Source organism: Gymnoscopelus braueri (assembly GCF_963280865.1).
Source record: "Gymnoscopelus braueri genome assembly, chromosome: 21".
Classification (NCBI taxonomy): domain Eukaryota; kingdom Metazoa; phylum Chordata; class Actinopteri; order Myctophiformes; family Myctophidae; genus Gymnoscopelus; species Gymnoscopelus braueri.
Genome location: NC_137623.1, coordinates 30,929,986 through 30,949,199, shown reverse-complemented (window position 1 = coordinate 30,949,199; position 19,214 = coordinate 30,929,986). Strand labels below are relative to the sequence as shown.

The 19,214-nt window shown below is 46.2% G+C and overlaps 1 protein-coding gene across 1 annotated transcript in view; it reads right to left on the bottom strand.

Moving 5' to 3' along the window:
- The window catches only part of mpp7a (MAGUK p55 scaffold protein 7a), a 160,535-nt gene that overhangs the window by 105,268 nt on the left and 36,053 nt on the right, over positions 1-19,214 (bottom strand). Inside the window, exons 3-4 of the mRNA XM_080417489.1 lie at positions 18,905-19,087; positions 5,069-5,187 (exon numbers count right to left, since the gene is read on the bottom strand). Coding sequence (XP_080273615.1) covers positions 5,069-5,187; positions 18,905-18,941 — 156 coding nt within the window. The 5' untranslated portion in view covers positions 18,942-19,087. The remainder of the gene's footprint in view (positions 1-5,068; positions 5,188-18,904; positions 19,088-19,214) is intronic.

The following is a 19,214-nucleotide window of genomic DNA, read 5'->3' as shown; positions in this document are numbered from 1 at the left end:
TTTAAAAAAACGTATTATTAGCATGAAAAAAATCGCCCCGGTGTGTAAGGACCTTTAGAGTTAAATTAACACTAAAATAGCATCTGATATTAAACAGTGAGGTTGATTCTTTATTATCCCACGATTTTGTAACCCATTTTTTCAACCAGTGCCAATGCCTAAGCTGTAATCCTGGGCCCTACTCTGCCCTCTGCCAGCCTAGGGAGAGCCATGAACTGAGCTCATGCTTCCTTCAATGCATGAGGAGTGAGCAGGCCGCTTCTTATCACCTGACAGGGGGGAGTTCCCCCGGTAGGACGTAGCACGTGGAAGGAACACGTTATGCTGCCCCAGCTGACCAGAGGGAGGCAGTATAGAGACCAGGACTACTGCATGTTTGTTGTGAGGGTACCTACCCTAGGGGACACGGGGAGAACCCCACCTAGGGTATGGGCACTGATGACGCGGAGGAGAGAACACGCCCCCAGCACCCACAACGTCCTCGGCGGGGATCGAACCCAGGACCTTCTAGCTGTGAAGCGACAGCGATACTGACCGCGCCACCATGCCCTGAGGCGTGGATTCTTGACAGAACTTGGTGCAGAGGCATCATAGCACAGCGACATAAACAATTAGCTTATTTAAAATCATATCTCTCTCGCTATTGGTACAACATGTTATTGACAAGCACGTTACGCAGAACCAATGGATAAAGAGTATTGAAACTACATCATCATTAACAATTCTCAGCAACAAGCTCATTCATCTCATCCCCTAATAGGTTGTACAGTACTTACTAGTCAGCATGCTAAATACTCAACAACGCCCACATTGTCTGTGCCCTTGACTTCCCCTCGTGGATTAAGTGGTGGTTAGAATGCCAGGTGAGGCCTTCTATAGATTCTCCAACCCACATGCCTGGCTAAATACCCCAGAAATATAAAGCTGGGCTTCATTAGCATCGCCCTATCTGTTTTCTTTGGGGGCCGACGCGAATGAGAGCCTGAGCATGGATGGACCCTACCCATCATTATCAGTGTAAAAGAGCCCTTATTCTTGGAGCAATCCATAACAAGCCAAGCCATCCGAATGAAACCCGTCTGGCTTCGTTCCCCCAAATCCCGACCTCCGCCTCTTTTCACTCCAGCCGTCTGAGGTATGCCGGTACTCAGTGGTGTAAAGTAACTAAGTACATTTACTCAAATACTGCACTTAAGTACAATTTACTAAAGTACTTAAGATTTTCAATACTTTTACTCCACTACATCTCAGAGGCAAATATTGTACTTTTACTCCACTACAATTATTTGAAAACTTTAGTTACTAGATTTTGATTATTATTACAAAACATACATTAACCACTTCAGCCCTATATACAAGCTCACAATGCGTCGCATTGTGAGCTTGTAGATCTGCTATTGTAGATCTGCTATTTTTATACATTTGAGAACTTGAAATGGGACATTCTGCATAATGAGTATTTTTACTTTTGGTACTTTTGGTACATTTTGATACCAATACTTTAGTACTTTTACTCAAGTACATTTAGAATTCCAGACTTTTACTTGTAACAGAGTATTTCTATATTGCAGTATTGATACTTTTACTTAAGTAAAAAATGTGAGTACTTTTTCCACCACTGCATACTGTAAGTCAGCCACTTCTACACACTTGCGCTGGTGCGTTACGACCCCGGACCCAGAGCAAACACGCCAACACAGAAAAAAAGGGTTCTTTAGAGGGAGTGAGGGGGATGAAAATTGCATCAATTTTTCTCTCTGAATTGTCTCAGTGGCATAATGAATGATAGATCCTGGCTGGGGAAAGACCACCAACGAGGGAGGGAAGGTATGTATATCCTGCCAGCACGTATAAAAACAGCCTGATACAATAAAACACTGCTTTATAACCAATGAGTCAGTCAGTTGACTTAAGGAAAAATATATTCCACATTTGAAACACATTTTTACTGTCCACGTGTCCCCTGGTGTGGTTTAAATCTGCAGAAAAATCATCCTTGTTCAAAAACGGTACATTCTCCCCTTAAAACCCTAAAGTGGTTTTACAATACCTTTATCCTTTCTCTACTATCTTTGCCCCCAAGTAGTATTCCAGTATCTATGAATAGAACTTGTACTGTATATGTAGGATCCTCCAGAATGTGGTAAAACAACAAGTATTCACAGACTACATCCGGCGTGAAACACCAAATGCACCAAAAGCGATTCATTTCCTCATTGACGGGACCCAAGTGGTGTCAGGAACGGAGGGACGCTTCTTTTGTATTACTCAACGTCCCTGGAGGCCTGGATACCTTATTGACCAATGCATGTAAATGCTTGCATTTAGTGAGGATCTAATTGACGCCACACCCCATCCGAGTTGTGGTGCATGGCGTCAAACCTGGATTAGTGAGTGCATGTCTGCTGAGTGGACTTTACTTGTAAAACACTATATTAAAAGGGGGTATTTCACTTAAAAACAGAGTAATTTTCCATCTACTCTGGCTATTGTGTGCTCCCAAGCAACAGTTTTTAAGTTGCTTGATTCAATATTTTTGATTCTTTGGAGATATGCACGGTGCTGGAAACTACAAGGATTTTCACAGGTAAGCAAAAAAATTAACTTGATTTTTGCGGCAAGTGGGTCTTTAACCCATTCAAACCGGGAACGCATCTCTGTCATTTTAGATTTCTTTGGCTATTCAAAAATAGCATTCTATTTTTTTTTTGTTGCAAATCTTAGAATATATTTTTCAAAGTGAACAATTGTAACTCAAATCTTTGCTTCTGGGGGTCCCTGGAACAAAATATTTTGAGATGGGGGTGTAAATCTTGACTGTTTAAAAAAAATATATAACTATGTTGCTCTATCAGTGATTCTCAAACTTTTTCATGTCAAGGACCACCCAAAATGATATGTATTTGGCCACGGACCCCCCCATCTCAAAATATTTTGTTCCAGGGACCCCTCCAGAAGCAAAGATTTGAGTCACAAATGTTCCCTTTAAAATATATATATATTCAAAGATTTGCATAAATGTTCAAGATTTTTCAAAAATCGCAAATCCACAAGCTCATGGGCTTGAGCTCACAGCTATGAGCTTGTATATCTGCTATCTTCTAATAGCCAAAGACATCTAAAATGACAGAGATGCGTTCTCCGCCCATATGTTGCACAACAATACATTTCCCGGTCAAACAGACGACGAACAAGCAGATATTGTAAGGAATCTCATTGCATTACAGACAGAGACACTTGGTTTCTCTTTTGCAAGAGAGGAGGGAGACTGGGGACACAGGAACACCGGTGAAGATGAGGTTAGGTACGGGGCAGAGGTACGGCCCCAGACACCATGTGGTTCCCCCATTATCACCATCTAAACTGTTGCAGCGTAAAGAGAAGAGATCAAGTGTTGCTGCTCATCTTCTCCATATACGTATAGCTACAGTGTATCTGGTTTAACAGGCAGGAATAAGGCCATGGTGGAGGAACACATATAAGATTCGACATTCACTCCGGTGGACGGGCGAGACAGGCGATATGGGTGGGAAGGCGAGTTTGGAATGACAATAAAGTTAGGAAGTGTGTAATGCATAGATGAGACCAGGGTTAGACGGGGGGGGGGGCAAAGTGGAACTGAAGGAATGGAGAGAGGAGAAACAAGATTGAGTGGGTGTGTGTCACTCAATACACTGCAAAATGTCAATGAAATTCATTTTAACCAGATTAACCTTCAGCAAATCTTTTTTTTTTTATCGCTAAAATAGACGATCTACATGCTCACATGCACCTAGTAGCCTACAACACCTCATGGTGTCACGCGTTGTGAACTTTTAGGGGGGCTCGCCACACAACACCACCGTATGACGAAATATAAAATAGGACTTTAAAGGTGCAGTAAGTGATGTTTTTTTTTGTTAGAATAAGTGTTGAATAGCTCTATATTGCGGTAGCAATCATTGCTTATAGAGTGTTTGTTCACTAACAAGGGTCTCCCTGTCTTACCAGCTCTTAAGTAAAAAATGTAATGCATTTTCAGATCGGTATAGCAATTGTATCCAATTAGGAGAGAGAACCCATATACAATTAACACATTGGGTGCCAGAGGTTTATTAAAATATTATACGTTGAGTGCCAGCATTTCTTCCATCCACTTGCGTTATACATTTTGTGCTGTGAGAAGCCCCGACGCGGAAATGCATGTAAACAAAGCGTGCGTGCGAGACGGCGGAGGGTCCCGACTAACGCCTGGAACAATAATATTTCCAACGCGACCCTCCATTGCAGCGTGATCGCCGATCGAAAACGGCTCGTTTCCACCACATTAAAAAGAAATGGAGATATTAAGCTTTTAATCAAGGAGATAACATTGAAAACGCCGACCGGAAGGATTTTTGACATGGAGCCACATCCAGCCTCTTCTTCTCAGAAACTGCTTGGGTGATGTCAAAGTTTCGTTTTAGCGCCCCACGTGGCCCACATGTATAAAAATAGAATTGGGTCAAAAACGGTCCGGACCGTTTTCGGCACTTCTCGTTTGGACCCTCAAAAACGGTCCGGACCGTTTTTGGCATTCAATGTGTTAAGTGAAATTGGAAGTGATTGCACAAAGACGTGAGAAGACAAAATTGGATTGGATGAAATTGGTGACCCAGCTGAAAATGTAATTTCTGTTTACGAAAGAGCTGGAGAAACCCCTGATACTTAAACACTCTATAGCAATGATTACTATTACAATACAGAGTTTGAAAAAAAAAATTGAAAGAAATATCACTTACCCTATCTTTAAGTAATTAACTCTGAGAGTGAAAATCTACCTGTAATATAATTGACTTCACTTTTAACTGTAGGAGAGGTTCCCCCAAAACAAATGCCTTGATAAACAACACACACACACACACACACACACACACACACACACACACACACACACACACACACACACACACACACACACACACACACACACACACACACACACACACACACACACACACACACACACACACACACACACACACACACACACACACACACACACACGAAAACAAACTTCAAAGGGGGAGCTACAGAGACGACTTTTTACCTTGACCAACGAGTGGAGGCTCCTCTCTGCAAACATGTCATGGAGGAAGGTGTTGTCCTCTGGGCTGCTGACATGAGGCTGGAGCTGGGAGGGCAGGGCTGCCAGTAGCTCATACAGGCCTGGAGAGAGGGAACAGGAAAAGAGACCATCAACACGACGGTGGGCGCTACGACCACCCACTTACGCAATGCACATCCATACCTGATGAATGTCCACGCACAATCACACATTCAAGACAGAAGTGCAGTTGCACATATGCTGAATAATGGTGTAATACGTACGGAGCCGTACTATGCAGGAATGCACAAACAGGCAAACATAACAGGACTAACTTGGAAAAACAAGCTAAGACATGCAAGCATGGACATTGCCACCTTTCACCCCCACCACATGCCCCAGCCCCCCCCCCCACACGCACACACACACACACAGTAATAAGCATACCTCAGAGTGACAAAGTGACAGGCTAAATTAAAACCAGTCCATACTGTACAACTGTTGCTGTTGGCTGGACACTCCAGGAAACCGGGAGGCAATAAGCCATTCCCTCACAGCCTTCACTTCCTGCCATTGTCCCCATCTTTTCCTGTTGTTCCAGGAACGACGCTGTACCAAATCAAGCAAAAACTAAATCTCAGGCTACGCCAACAATCCTAGCTTCTTCTAATCCCAAAGGGACAGCTTCTCAGCCTACTGTACATTCTTGTACTTTGGTTTTAGCTGCACAGATACCAAATCAAGCAAAATAACTCAATCACAGGCCACGCCAACGATCCTAGCTTCTGATCAATCCCAAAGGGACAGCTTCTCAGCTTACTGTATGTTCTTGTACTTTGGTTTTAGCTGCACAGATGGCATGCGTGCTTTCAGAAGGCCTCCAAACCACATGCGTGTTTGCTAAACAGAGGTTTTGGGAAGAGGGGGGGGGGGGCAGCCCCCTCCCGAGTTTTGAACCAAACTGAACTGAATGACACAGCTCCTCTGAAATGAATTTCAGTGTAGTGAGCAGACTTGTCTATGTACCAAATATAGCTCCTGAGCCAGCAAGGACAGTGTCATATGTAGTTATCCGGGCTACAGAGAGCCCAGAGAGCGGTCAACGCTGCGTGTTGATAAGACGGGTCTGGATGATGGTGAGCGAAAAACATGGTGTGCACATCAGTAGTCCTGTGGCCCCGCCTGACTCCCCTCAGAACTGCACGTGGTGAAATCCACAAGGCCCCCAGAGGGATTTACTAACCCGGCTTAAAAAAGAATGAACATTTCAAATTCAATTTAAAGAGAAGCAGACTTGGGGAGCTGATGGTTTCAAGATTAGGCGAGGAGGAGGGGAAACGGGGCCGCTCGGGTGGGAGCACAAAGCGAGCAAGTGACGGCAGCACCTTCCAAATGAAACAGAGGCCCGGAGCATGACTGACAGAGAGTAGAAGCAGATTCTTGACGTTTGTTGCTTCACTCTGGGTCCTCTGGCCATGAGCCACTCCACCGAGGGGGGGTTGACGAAGGGTCAAGCCCACACAGAGCGCAGTCTAGTCGGGTTACGTGCCTCGAGGGCCACCCCCCACCCGTCTTCTTCTAACGCATCAGAAAAGGGTCACGCGGACTCAACCGCACCACACTCGAAAACCCTTTGAACTTTTCACTGATCATCCAAGGAAACTCTAAACACGTTCCCAGCGGAGCCGTCCAAAACGTCAAAACACTTGAGTCACTTGGATGCCTCTCTGAGGGTGTCTCTCATCGGCCCGAGACGGAGAGCGAGCAGGAGCCGGAGAAGGAGGGCCACAGAAGCTTTAGATGGAGCAAAGTGGGGGAAATCATGAAAGTTGAAAGTGATTGATTGAAAACAATTGTTGACATGCTTGGCGGGCTGAATGACTGACTGACTTGGCCGGCCTGACCGGCTGGCTAGCTTAGAGCACGAGTCTACTGGCAGCGTAAGGGCAGGTTGGCGGCGTGGCCATGGTTAAAGATTGACTGACTGACTGAAATCATGTCCGGAGCTGCTTCTAGTTGCTGCTGGACAAACATGAGCACTGACAGACAGACAGACAGATAGTCATCTGCCACTCTCAGCCCTCTGCTTCCCATTTAGTTTAGTTTTTTCTTCAGACTCACAGGATGTACTGTGTGAGGATGATATCCTGCGCCGTGTTCCTCAGATTCTGTCTAGCCTTAATGCCTCACTGGGAACGTTGTGTTGTAGAGAGAGGGGGTGCATATAGGGAGAACAGGAAAGATGAGAGAAAAATCCACACGAACAAGAGATGGTTTAAAAACACAGCACATGTGCACTTCACTCATTTCAAGCCACTCCCACAGGGTTTTAACCCAGAGGCCTGGCATGCAAAGCCGCCTGGCCACTGCAAGGCTAAAAAGTCTGTGGTATCTGATCAAGTGATGCCTGGTTCTGCGGGCCTTGTCGCCAGAAGCACGACCACCTACAGGCCTGCCTGAGGGGCAGCTGGTCCCTTCAATCATTTACAACTTCAGAACTCCCACCACTTAATAGTAAAAAAGAAAAGGAGATTTAAAGAGACATGAGGTGAGGCGAAGAAGGGGAGTACAGAAGAGAGATGTGGAAAATCCATAAATATTCGCAAGGTATTGATAGGCAAGGAAATGAAGGAGAGAAAGGAAAGAAAAGAGAAGGATCCTCACTTTATTCTCTTCTCCCCAGGTGTGAAGTCGCATGTCTCCTCTACGGTCTTGGTGCATTCTCAATTCTTTAAGTCTCTCACAACTAACTCCTCAATTCCAATCCCTGCCGGCACTGGAAACCTTAAAAAGGTTGCACTGCGCATTAACCCATTAAGACCAGGAACGCATCTGTGTCATTTTTAGATTTGAGCTAAAAAAAAGCATTATTTTACCCTTTTGATATTCACAAATAGCAGATATACAAGTTCATAGCACGGCACTGAGTGCTGTGCTATGAACTTGTAGATCTGCCATTTTTGAAAGATTTTGAATATGTGTGCAAATCTGTGAATATACAGTATATATTATTAGTATATAGTATATAACATTTTCTTATATAACTCAAATCTTTGCTACTGGGGGGTCCCTGGAACCAAATATTTTGAGGTGGGGGAGTCTGCGGCCAAATATATATAATTCTGGGGGTCCTTGACAATTATGAAAAAGTTTGAGAACCACTGATATAACAACATACATTCTTTAGGAAACTGTTGGGATTTAGAGGACATTTGCAGAATCGGCTTCATGTCTTAATGGGTTAAAGATAAGTAACTGAAGGGGAAACAAATCAATTGCTAGAGCCAGTCAGGCACAAGCAGCAGAGGACAAGCTGCCACACTGCCCGGAAGGGTCAGTGTGTAACGCTGAACCCGACGACCTGGCTCAGAGCAACCCGACGCAAAGGCCAGTTTCAAACAACAACAGAGCTTTTCTAAAAGCCAAGAACTAAACAAGGATCCCGCTAAGCTGACATTAAATGGAAGAATGTACGAGTGGACAAGCAAGGACGAGGGGAGAGTTGAGAGAGGGAGTGACAGAGAGAGAGACAGACAGAGAGAGAGACAGACAGACAGACAGACAGAGAGCTAAGCAAAACCCACAATGGTTGTGCAGGAGCCAACATGTGTACACAAGAGCGGAGAGACAGACAAAGACAGCAGGAGAGAGAGAGATCCAGTCATCCATGTATAGAGCTGTAATATCACACACTGTAGCCAGAGAGAAAGAGAGGGAGAGAGAGACTAAGAAAAGAGGAAACACACTGCGCCAAACCTCCACCGCTACAGGGTGGACCCACTTGTTTCCTGCGGGCCGCGCCTGGCTTCAGTTCAGTTTGACTTGGCGCGGCCGCTCCAGACCCTCTCGTGTGGAGCAGTGTACAGTGGACCTGGCAGCATGTTCTAGTGGACCACTAGGTTCTGTTGTGGCTACGGTCCTGGGTCAGCCCAATCAAGAGAGTCCGAAAGTCCGGTGTGATGTTGCGCAGGACGGTAGAACGGTCATTTAAGACACGGAGGCCAGGCCAAAGCCTCCAGGGCCTTACGGTAAAGGGGAAGCAACCGCTCGAACTCCCAGACCCGTACGGGTCCATTTTTAACTCTCTCAGAGTTAAATAATGCTCTGGATTTTTACTGTGCACTTCCCCTCTCACACCCACACAGCGGTTAAAGAACATTTATTTATTTTCTTTTCGTCAGATGTGACTTTTTATGTGAAAACTGAAAAAAGTTCAAACAGTGAAATGCATTAAACATAATACTCGATCACATTGGCGGTCGCAGGGGTCAACGACCTGGGGGCTTAATTACAGGGGCTAATCTAACGCCGCTGAGTGCACATGGATGTAAAATATGACCTAAACATTACACTGTGACCTCTCTGGCATTGTTTCTTGACGCGCCATGCCAGGAGAAGACAACAGGCCGACCGGCTGGAAGACGGATTTATTGGTTAGTCCATATTTTGGGGAGTTCTTTCCTTTTTTTCCCCCTCGTACAACAATGACTCCAAGCCAAGGGCTTGTTTTTTTTTTGCTCTATCCTTGAACCTGAGGCATGCAGAAAGACAAAGTGTGTGTCTGGTGAAAATGAACTTGTTCCTCCTGAAATGAATAGAGGAAATGAACGTGGTGCTCTGCTCGGTTTCCCTCCCCAGCTCTCTCCCTCGCTCCCAGGTGCCGGATGAGTTATTAACCCTCGCTCGTATATCTATCAGGGATTTATTGAGAGCAAAATGTGTGTGCGGCTTGCCGGCATTGGGGGTTGTTGGGGGGGGGTTGGGATTTGTGACAACATTTGGGAGCTTTCTTAGCGGGGTCAATATTTCAAACATGGCTCGGCGAACATGCTTCAAACCTGTCCCAAGGAAAATAATGTCGACGGACAGAAAGGGAGGCGGCGGGAGAAGCAGCTGCAGACCGTGTAGCCTAATCCACTCACGCCTTGATTTACTTCTTCACAATTTATCCGCAGGTCTCCCACCGGCACAGCGAAATGTATAGCAAGTGAAAGAGAGCCGGGGAGGAAGGTCGGGCGGCAATATTAGAGCTGCAATCAATTAAGCTGCAACAGAAAACCATAGGAAGAGGTATTAGTAGAGTGACGACCACGCTAATGACAACTACGAGAAGCAGCGTGGTGAAAATAATAGAGATTGATGGCCCGCTGCAGTGGTCAGTTAGAGCAATTGCGCTGATGATGATTCCTGCACTTATGCAAACACTCCTGGTCTGAAGGGAGAAACTCTAGACAAGAGGGTGGGCGGATGAGGGAGCTGGGCCTGAACCTGGGGACGAGAGCAGGAGAAGTGTTTAAGGCCCCGTGTTCACAGCCAGGACTGGGCAGGACAGGACAGTACAGGACAGGACAGGACAGGGCAGGATGTGTCGTAAGCCCAAAAGGCTTCGTCTAGCCATCTCAAACCCGAACTCTGCTCTGTCTGACTTACCCCTCGTAACCCTGCTCCTCTGCATCTCGTCTCCCGCAGACACTTTTAATGCCTCGCCTTATTGGGTTCACTGCATGTCGACAAAATGAATTCTCTGGTACTTCCTTCCCTTCTGCCGAGCGTGAAGTGGCAGGGGGCCACCGCTTGACTGGATTAAGTGACCGCTTGACTGGTGCGGCCTCACTTACCAGACATGGAACTCTATAGAACTACATGATGTATTCGCCGAGCAGACACTGTGAGCCTTTAGCATAACTTACAATGCGACCAGCAGTGGGGATATACTGGGGATATAATGGTGGCTGGTTGGAGCTGAGGAGAGAGAGGTAACATAGAACACTTGGCCCAGGAACCTGACAGCGGGGGTCTATGCTTGATTCGAAGCCACAAGCCTCCCATTACCAGCTCCAAAGGACTAACCACTTCTCCACATTAAAAAAGGTCAGGGGTCTGAGCCTTCCATTATCAAGCGCAATGATATTTCAATGTTGTGGTCTCAAATAACTCCTATCATTGGGGAGAATAGAAAAATAAGTGGCTTTTGCAAGATGTTCGTTAGGGCTGCACTCGGCATGGAAAAATGACTTCACTCACTACTACCACGAGCCAGCCCAGGTGCAATCAACCATCACTCCAATCATATTATTGACTGTTTCCCTACCACAGGGCTGAACCCTGAACGCATGTCTTTTCAAGGACTACAAACAATTACTGGCCGTCAAGGGATCATGCCTCGTTCCGGGGAGCAAAGACATTCCAACTTGCAGGACCTCATTAAAGCGGATCTCTGGATTCAGGTTAGACCAAGCTTTTCAAAAAGGATGCATTTTTGCACATGCCGTTGGCATTGAATATCACGTATAAACCGTCTCGTCCCTTCCTCTGTTCTGTCCTGTGGGCTCTGGCCACCAGCTGAAGAGCCGGTGGCGTTTGGCAGCATAACTTTCACACTGCGGATTGCTCAGATCTTAATAGATGTGTCTGCAACATGGGCCAAACTGAAGCAACACAACGTAAGAGTCCCTCAAGTAGTCCGAGAGGTTTTACTGTTTCATAAATTGCCTGCCTCTCAACTTTCCTCCCAAAAGACACAGCGAGCTAGTAAGATATGAGGCAAACAGACACAGAGGGAGAAACTTGGGAATATCTCTAGGCAAAAGAGAAGGGGCTGAATGACTGAGACAGTAAGAAGGACAAAGACAGATATACGGGGTGTGGAGGATGAGGAGTGCTTTGCCCAGTGTAGCGCGCTGCATTCAGGCTAGCGGTGCTGGACCATGGGACGTTAGGCCCCGGAGGCTGCGGGAATGATGGCTTTGGCGGTGGCTTTCTAGAACCTCTCTTTCCCCCCAGATGGAGATGAAAGGATGCCGTTTGGACCGCTCCAGGACAGCTAAGCTTAGCCATTGCCGTAACATGGTAGACAAAACACAGAAGCCACAACAAGTCGGGCTAGATCCAAATGACCTGCCACCTCAGCTTATTGTGGCAATGGAACAGCAGCGCAGATTCTGGAACGGCCGGGAGCAGGCTGGGCCTGCTGCTGGGCTTGCATGTTCTGTCCAATGTTGTGGCCAGCTCCTCCTCCTAGTTCTGGAAACGCGTCCAAGAGAAATCAACATTCAGGGATATGTGCCAGTACCACCTAAATAGGATTCTATTTATTTATTTTTGATCAGAAAACCCAAAACAAAATGTGTATGAAAACGCATACGTATATGCTCTGAAACACTGTTATACCTATATCTATATCTCTCTCTTTGTGTGTCTTACTCTCTCACCCTGTCTCAAAAAGTGGAGCGCTATTATTCAATATCCCGTTGCCTGATGGCCAAGCAGAGCACATGGTCTGAAAAGCTGTTTTCAGCCTCTTTCTAATGCAAGTGAGCATGTCCTATGTCCACCAATGACCTATTTAGCTGTGTGTTCTTTGGAAGGGGACAGTTGGGGATATCGCTCAACCTCAACAACAACAAAAAAACTCATTCCATGCTCTTTCCTCTTAGTCACTTGCTTTTCTTACTTTTATATCTCCCTTACTCTTGCCTTTATTTTTTTTCTCTAACTCTCTCTAAAGTGATGTGGAAATTTTGGTTCTGATGTAATTGGAAACAGGGATCTCTTCCAGTGGTAACAAATCCTTATGTTTCAGTACTGTATCCCCACGACGAAGCGCTGGCCGGGGACAACGACAAACGGCTGCAAACGAACAAACTGCTCCCGGAGCGAACGCCACCCCCGCCACCAGCGCCGCCTCCCGCCCTCCCTCGTTCCCGACACTCGCTCCAGCGGCTCGGGAACCAGCAGCGCGGTCCAGATGCTCAGCATTCTTGACATTGAGACGGGGGAAAAAAATTAACATTCGCCTTGGAGAAATGCGATACAGTCCCTCGTTCTTGTCATATCACTCATAGCATTGTTATGAAGCGCTCCGCCTGTGTCTGTGAAAGCCATATGGCGACGGGGTCACTGAGTGATAAACAATATGGATGGCTGTGTCTCGTTACCCCGGCATCATTATACAGCCATCACCGTGTTCCGCGGGAGCTCCAAAGGCTTGGACAGGATGCACTGCTCTCTCTATCTCTAACACACACACATACACACAAATTCATTAGAGAATCTGGTAGAAACGTTGTCGTCTCAGAAGATTTCCATGTGTACTTTTTTCATGCGAGCGTCGCCCACCTCTCCAGCTGCGCATAGCTAAACTGCCCTTATCTTTTTAATGCTGTGCGGGGGCCGTAAACCTTGATAGAACATGCAGGTACCGCTCAGAATAACACAGTAAACTTATAATAGGGTTAATAAAAGGTCATTGGGGTCTTTAGAAGTGCCTGCTGGTGGGTGTGGGTCTGTGCGTGTCTGATAAATGGACAGGGTCTCGGGCGCCTGGTAAAAGGGGGCACCAAGCGGCGACGCTAATGCCACGTGGGGGTTGGCATGTCAGCAGGTCGTTGACGGAGTGGCTGGATTGAGGAGGGCAGTCAGTCAACGGGCCGCTCTGAAGCACGCAACCACACCACCAGGACATTTATCACACCACTGAGCGCCTCAGTCCTTGATTTAACAGTCAGGCAGATGTAGCATGAGTGATACAGCAATGTCGGTATTTACTAGACCATGTGAAATGTTTGGTAAGCCATATTCAAATATGTTCTTGAGGACTTGGAAATGGAAAACATGAGAGCACTTGTTTTAATCAGGTTCATGAAATGTTTTAAAAACGGAACAAACTTTTTATAGTTACTTTGGATGAAAAGCTCTGAGAATAAAATTTCGGAATGAAACATCAATCTGATATTATGCAGAAGTGGGGAAATGACATTTCAAGATTTATTTGTTGCTTACATGTGCAAAGTATCGAGGATTTTGGCTCATTTCACCATTAAGGACTTATTCAGGGCATGCTGTTTTCACATTTTATCTTATTATACAATTGGGAATAACGCGCATGCGCGACCTGTTGTGGACCTGTTGTGCCTCGGTAGGTCAAAGTTGCATCGGCAGAACTGCCCATGCGCCTGCCTGGATGCGCGCGCACGAGCAACCGCCACTATTGAAATCTCCCCACAACAACAACACACGCAAGCACTTCGCTTCAACCCGCGCCGTTGCTTTCACTTTAGTCATGTCTCTATCACACCACACTCACGGTAATATGTCCGTCATTCACGTGCCATGTACATCCCAAAGACAACCAACACCACTCAGCCGCTTTTGTAATCTCCCCACAACAACAACACACGACTCGGCATCTGGGTTGCCACGTTGGGAAAAGACAAGCAGACAGGTCAGTGTTGCCAGATGTGCGCCAGAAACAAGCAACCACCTTCATGAAAAAAAAAAACCCAGCCGAAGGGGTCCGCGATGTTTCATGGGGGTCCGCGGGGGTCCCAACACTCCCAGGGGGTCCCCCATGTATTTATTTTTTTAAAACTTTTTTTGGGGAATTTTTTATCCCATGATTTTGGTACCCCAAAATAAGCGCGCCCTCGCTAGAGCCCCGTGCGCGGCTAGCGGGCCGGGCGCCTAATGTACAATACCCCAGTTTCTATGTAGGCCTAACCATGAACCAAGAACCTTTCTACTACTTGCTCTCCTACTAGCTAAGCTATGAACACAGAAGAACACTGTTCTGACAGTAGGTCCTGCTGAGTTGGCAATTAATAGCAGTCATCTGCAAGGTGAGGCTATGGTTGCTAGGAATGCACGTCATCAATTCTTGAGAAGTTTAGCAGTTAGCTATTTACCTTATTTGTACCATTCTTTGACCACACAAAAAAGCTTTGTGTACAGGATATCGACATTTACATGTGGCAGCTCATGAATGAAGCATTGAATGTGGTGTGCAGGTAAATATGCAGATTGGTTATGCCTTACAAATTTATCTATTAACCTTGGATCAAACATTTACGTGCTGCTATTAGGCTCTGCATTCGGTGGAAGATTTAATTTGTGATGTTGGACTTGTTACAACCTTGGATTGTTTAGCTACCTGGGCGTGACATTCCAAAGTCCAAATATTGTCCTGCCAAAGTTCAACATCAGTTTAAGCTCTTAATTGATGACATGAACCCATTCCCCTTGTCCCAGAGAACACCCCCAACCCCTTGCAATCTCATAACTAGAAAAGCAGGGATGAAATGGGGCTATCAGGAACGAACACACCCCCACACACTCCCAGCAGGATCACACACCCACACTTACTCTGGAGAATGACTGAGTGGCTGACTGCCGAGTCGACCTATAACTGACAGGTTGACTGACAATTTCTGTCTGTCTGTTTGTCTGTCTGTCTGCCTGGGGCTGCTGACAAGGAAAATATAGAGAGACTGAGACAATTCAATGGCTGATAAGAGTACTACTGTATGCCCTCTCAGCTTTAGAGCCAGTTGCTACGGGAATCACTCATATGCACACACATTTCTGCAGACAGGGAAGGTTGGAGACAGAGAGAGGCGGACACATGCACCCACACACAATGTGTAAACAGACACTCGGCGAGTCTCAGTAGTACTCTCTAAGCTTAATCTGTCAGATCGCAGCGGGGAGATGAGCTTCATGTATAGCAGACGCGACTGGTGGGCTTGGTGTACCGGTCTGAGATGCCTTGAGAGCAACAGGGCTGAGCTGAGTTTAGCCGAGCCGAGCGGAGGCGTGACAGCTCTCTGGGCCTGCAATAAAACTCCATCCGGGCTAAACAGGAGTAATGACCAGACGGCAGACGTCTGGAGCGGAGGAGAGACCTGGCCACGCATGTGTGTGTGTGTGTGTGTGTGTGTGTGTTGGGGGGGGGGGGGGGGGTGTTAAAGTCAACTTGACCGGGACTTTGAAACATCTCCTTGGACTTCCATGTGGCGTGACACCGACTTGATCAGGCTCAGTGTTTACGTAATTAAAAGCTAATTTCCTGCGACTCTGTCGACTTGTTCCGAGACGAGTATACATTTGTGCACGCGTCTGTGTCTGTGCATGTGTGTGTGTGTGTGTGTGTGTGTGTGTGTGTGTGTGTGTGTGTGTGTGTGTGTGTGTGTGTGTGTGCAAAACAAATTGTGTGCATAAACCATGTGAGTCCCAAGAAGCGCAATCAGCAAAATGGCAGCAATAGAATTCTATCCTGAAACAGTCCACGATGATATTGGTGTGTGTGTGTGTGTGTGTGTGTGTGTGTGGGTGTGTTTGAAACCAAGCGTTTCAAACAGCGGCAGTGCGGTCGGCATCATCAACTAACCTCCCAACTGCCATTAATCTGCTTCCAGACTATTCATGAAAAACACTGACAGTGCCATGCTGAGAGGAGCACAGCTGTAACCCAATCACCAGAACTCGCTGCACTCGCCGTTCCCCCGCGGTCACATTTTTTAAGGCCAGTTTTCCAACATTTTATTGTTTTTCAAGTTTATTTTTTCACTATTCGGTTTCATTTATTAGATCTCAATATGCCGAGAGACGGCATTTTAAGTGTGCAAAGGAGAGTCAACTCACACAGAAAGGAGAGAGAGAGATGTTATGATCTTACACAGCCCACCGTGTGCCCTCCATCCGTCTACCCCACTATTTATTCTCCAAACACCCCAATAATGAGCATTTTAATAAGAACTAGACACATGTGTGCAGCGAGCGCACACAAAAACACGCACGCACGCACGCACACACACCGAAGATGAAGTGCAGTGCTGAGACTTTTAATAGTGGGGGAAAATATTAGCATTAATAAGTCTCCCTTCTCTAGCAGCAGAACCATGTTATTTCATCAAAAGGTAAATATGCGTGCGTGCGTACGTGTGTGCGTGTGCATACAGTATGTGCCATGTATGTGTGGGTGGGCGACTGGGCATGCAACTAGTGTTAATGATTTGTATGTCTTTAAATGTCTTGATGAATTGAATACATAGGACCACAAGCCCTAAGGGCTTTTTTTGTGTTTAGCATCATTGTATAATCGTACCACTGTACTATTTGCAAACTGTTAATGAAGTATTCAATCAATCAATGTGTTGAGTGCATATCCAAAATTTTGAGATCCGAGCATTGCATTGTCTGTGTATGTGTTGTTTGTGTGTCTGTGATGGATGGGTGTTTCTGGGCCAGTGCGGGAGGGAAGGCTGCCATGTCATTTGCTCCCGCTGAGCTCCCAGAAGCCCTTGCTGGCTGGCGATCAGCCCTTCTGATAGGGAGGCATAAATGTGTCAGTCACCTTCAGCCCGCCTCGTCCCGGCCAAAAACACTCATGCTAAGCAGCATAACACAGCTTCCTAACTGTCAAACACAAATACTAACGACCAGCTATTTGTCCCGCGTGTTTATTTTCACCTCAAACATACGTGAAGGGTTTCATTCAAACACGCTGTTCTCCCCACATTTTGGAACCAAACGTTTTCCAACGTTCATTGCTCAATACTTGAACAAAGAACATGAGCAACATTTCACTAACATTTGGTTAAAATTAGCAAGCTTTTTTTGGTACTACTGATCATCTGACACATTTCAACAATTGACTAAACACATAACAAATCCTGAATGTACAGCATAGTATAGCATTATATATATACAAATCAAGTAAATACATTCAATACTTCTAGCAGTTTTAGCACACTACAATAGAAACCAGCAGCCAGATCCAGCTACCACTACAACAGAAACCAGCAGCCAGATCCAGCTACCATTACAATAGAAACCAGAAGCCATCATCCAGCTACCTCTACTATAGAAACCAGCAGCCATCATCTAGGCTCCCACTACCTCTAGCCGGCTTCAACAGACCGGCCCAGAGACCAGCGGTGATCTCAGGGCTCATCTCTACATGTCTGTGATGTTTCACCTGCAACTACACGCAACTGCATGGGACCATCACGGCAGGAAGGACAGGAGATGAGGCCTGAGGAGTGTTTTTACGTGTTTTATTTGGAAACGCTGGGCCCTGCCAGTAATTGCCTGAAATGACTATAATCATAATTGACGGTCTGGCTTTCTACTTTGTCTGTACGAATTTCCACGACAGGGGCTACGTAAACTCCGTTAAAACGTCTGGACGAGTAGACGCACACACTCTTTATCCATCATAGTTGAACTTTATGTCTGTCTGCCTTTGTCCTTTGTACCCTCCCTTCCCCCCGCCACCTGGGGTTGGGAACAGATCCTCTTGCATGTGTGTGTGTCCGTGGATGCGTGTGTGATGACATAGCTGGCTATAAAGCTACAATGCGAGGAGGACAGTGTTCCTTGATGGGAGAGGTCGTGACCTCTGGCAGCTGCCTAGGTGTCGACAGTCCTGACATGTTCCTCACTCTGACGTCACGCATATTTGTAGGTCCAGTAACAGACTGTGACATCACACACTGTCCAGAAACGGACTCTGGCATCACATACCGTACAGGTCCAGTAACAGATTGGCATCACACACACACAGGTATAGTAACAGACTGATATCACACACAGGTCTAGTAACAGACTGGCATCATTACACTCAGGTCAAGTAACAGAGGAGTAGTGACAGAGATAGAGAGTGAGCGAAAGTCAGTGCACAGTGTACTGGACTGGTATAAACCTTATCCAAAAAAAAGAAATTCCACAAAATCCCAAAACAAAATACAATCCTGAGTGTTAATTTAACTCGAACCCGTTTCTACATACACTCTCAAGAGTTCAAAATTCAGGATGCGTCTGTTTATGCAAAACTGGACTGTGTTTGCTTGCTCCAGGCTGTGCTGATGTTAAACTGGTGCCTTAAATCTATTGGTTCCGCACTTCCAGATCTATTGGTTCCGCACTTCCAGATTAAATCAGTCTATGTGAAGGCACTGCATCTTTTCAAATCAGAGTTAAGCTCGAGGCGCGGACACTGACTGGAGTGGTGAATAAACATGTTGTTTTCAAAGCGGACTACAAGAAGAAGGGGGACCATACCTGGCTCATGGCCAACTCCAGTGGCCAGGGCGGGCATGGCTCCTGGTGGCTCCCGCTGGCTGCTTCCTTCTTTCTTTCCGGCTGTGAAATATGGCAATGGGGCGTCAGACCAGTGAGCTCCTTGAGCGACTCTGCCCACAAGGACACGTTTCTGTCTTAAGCCAGGCTTTATGCCATTGAGACCTGCAAGAGAACAGAAAGATACACCCTGGTTGTCAGATGGCTACCACATGCGCATGTCGTGTTATACGAATAGTTATGTACTCATAGACATGGATATGAATATTTAATAAATACACACGTGCATGGG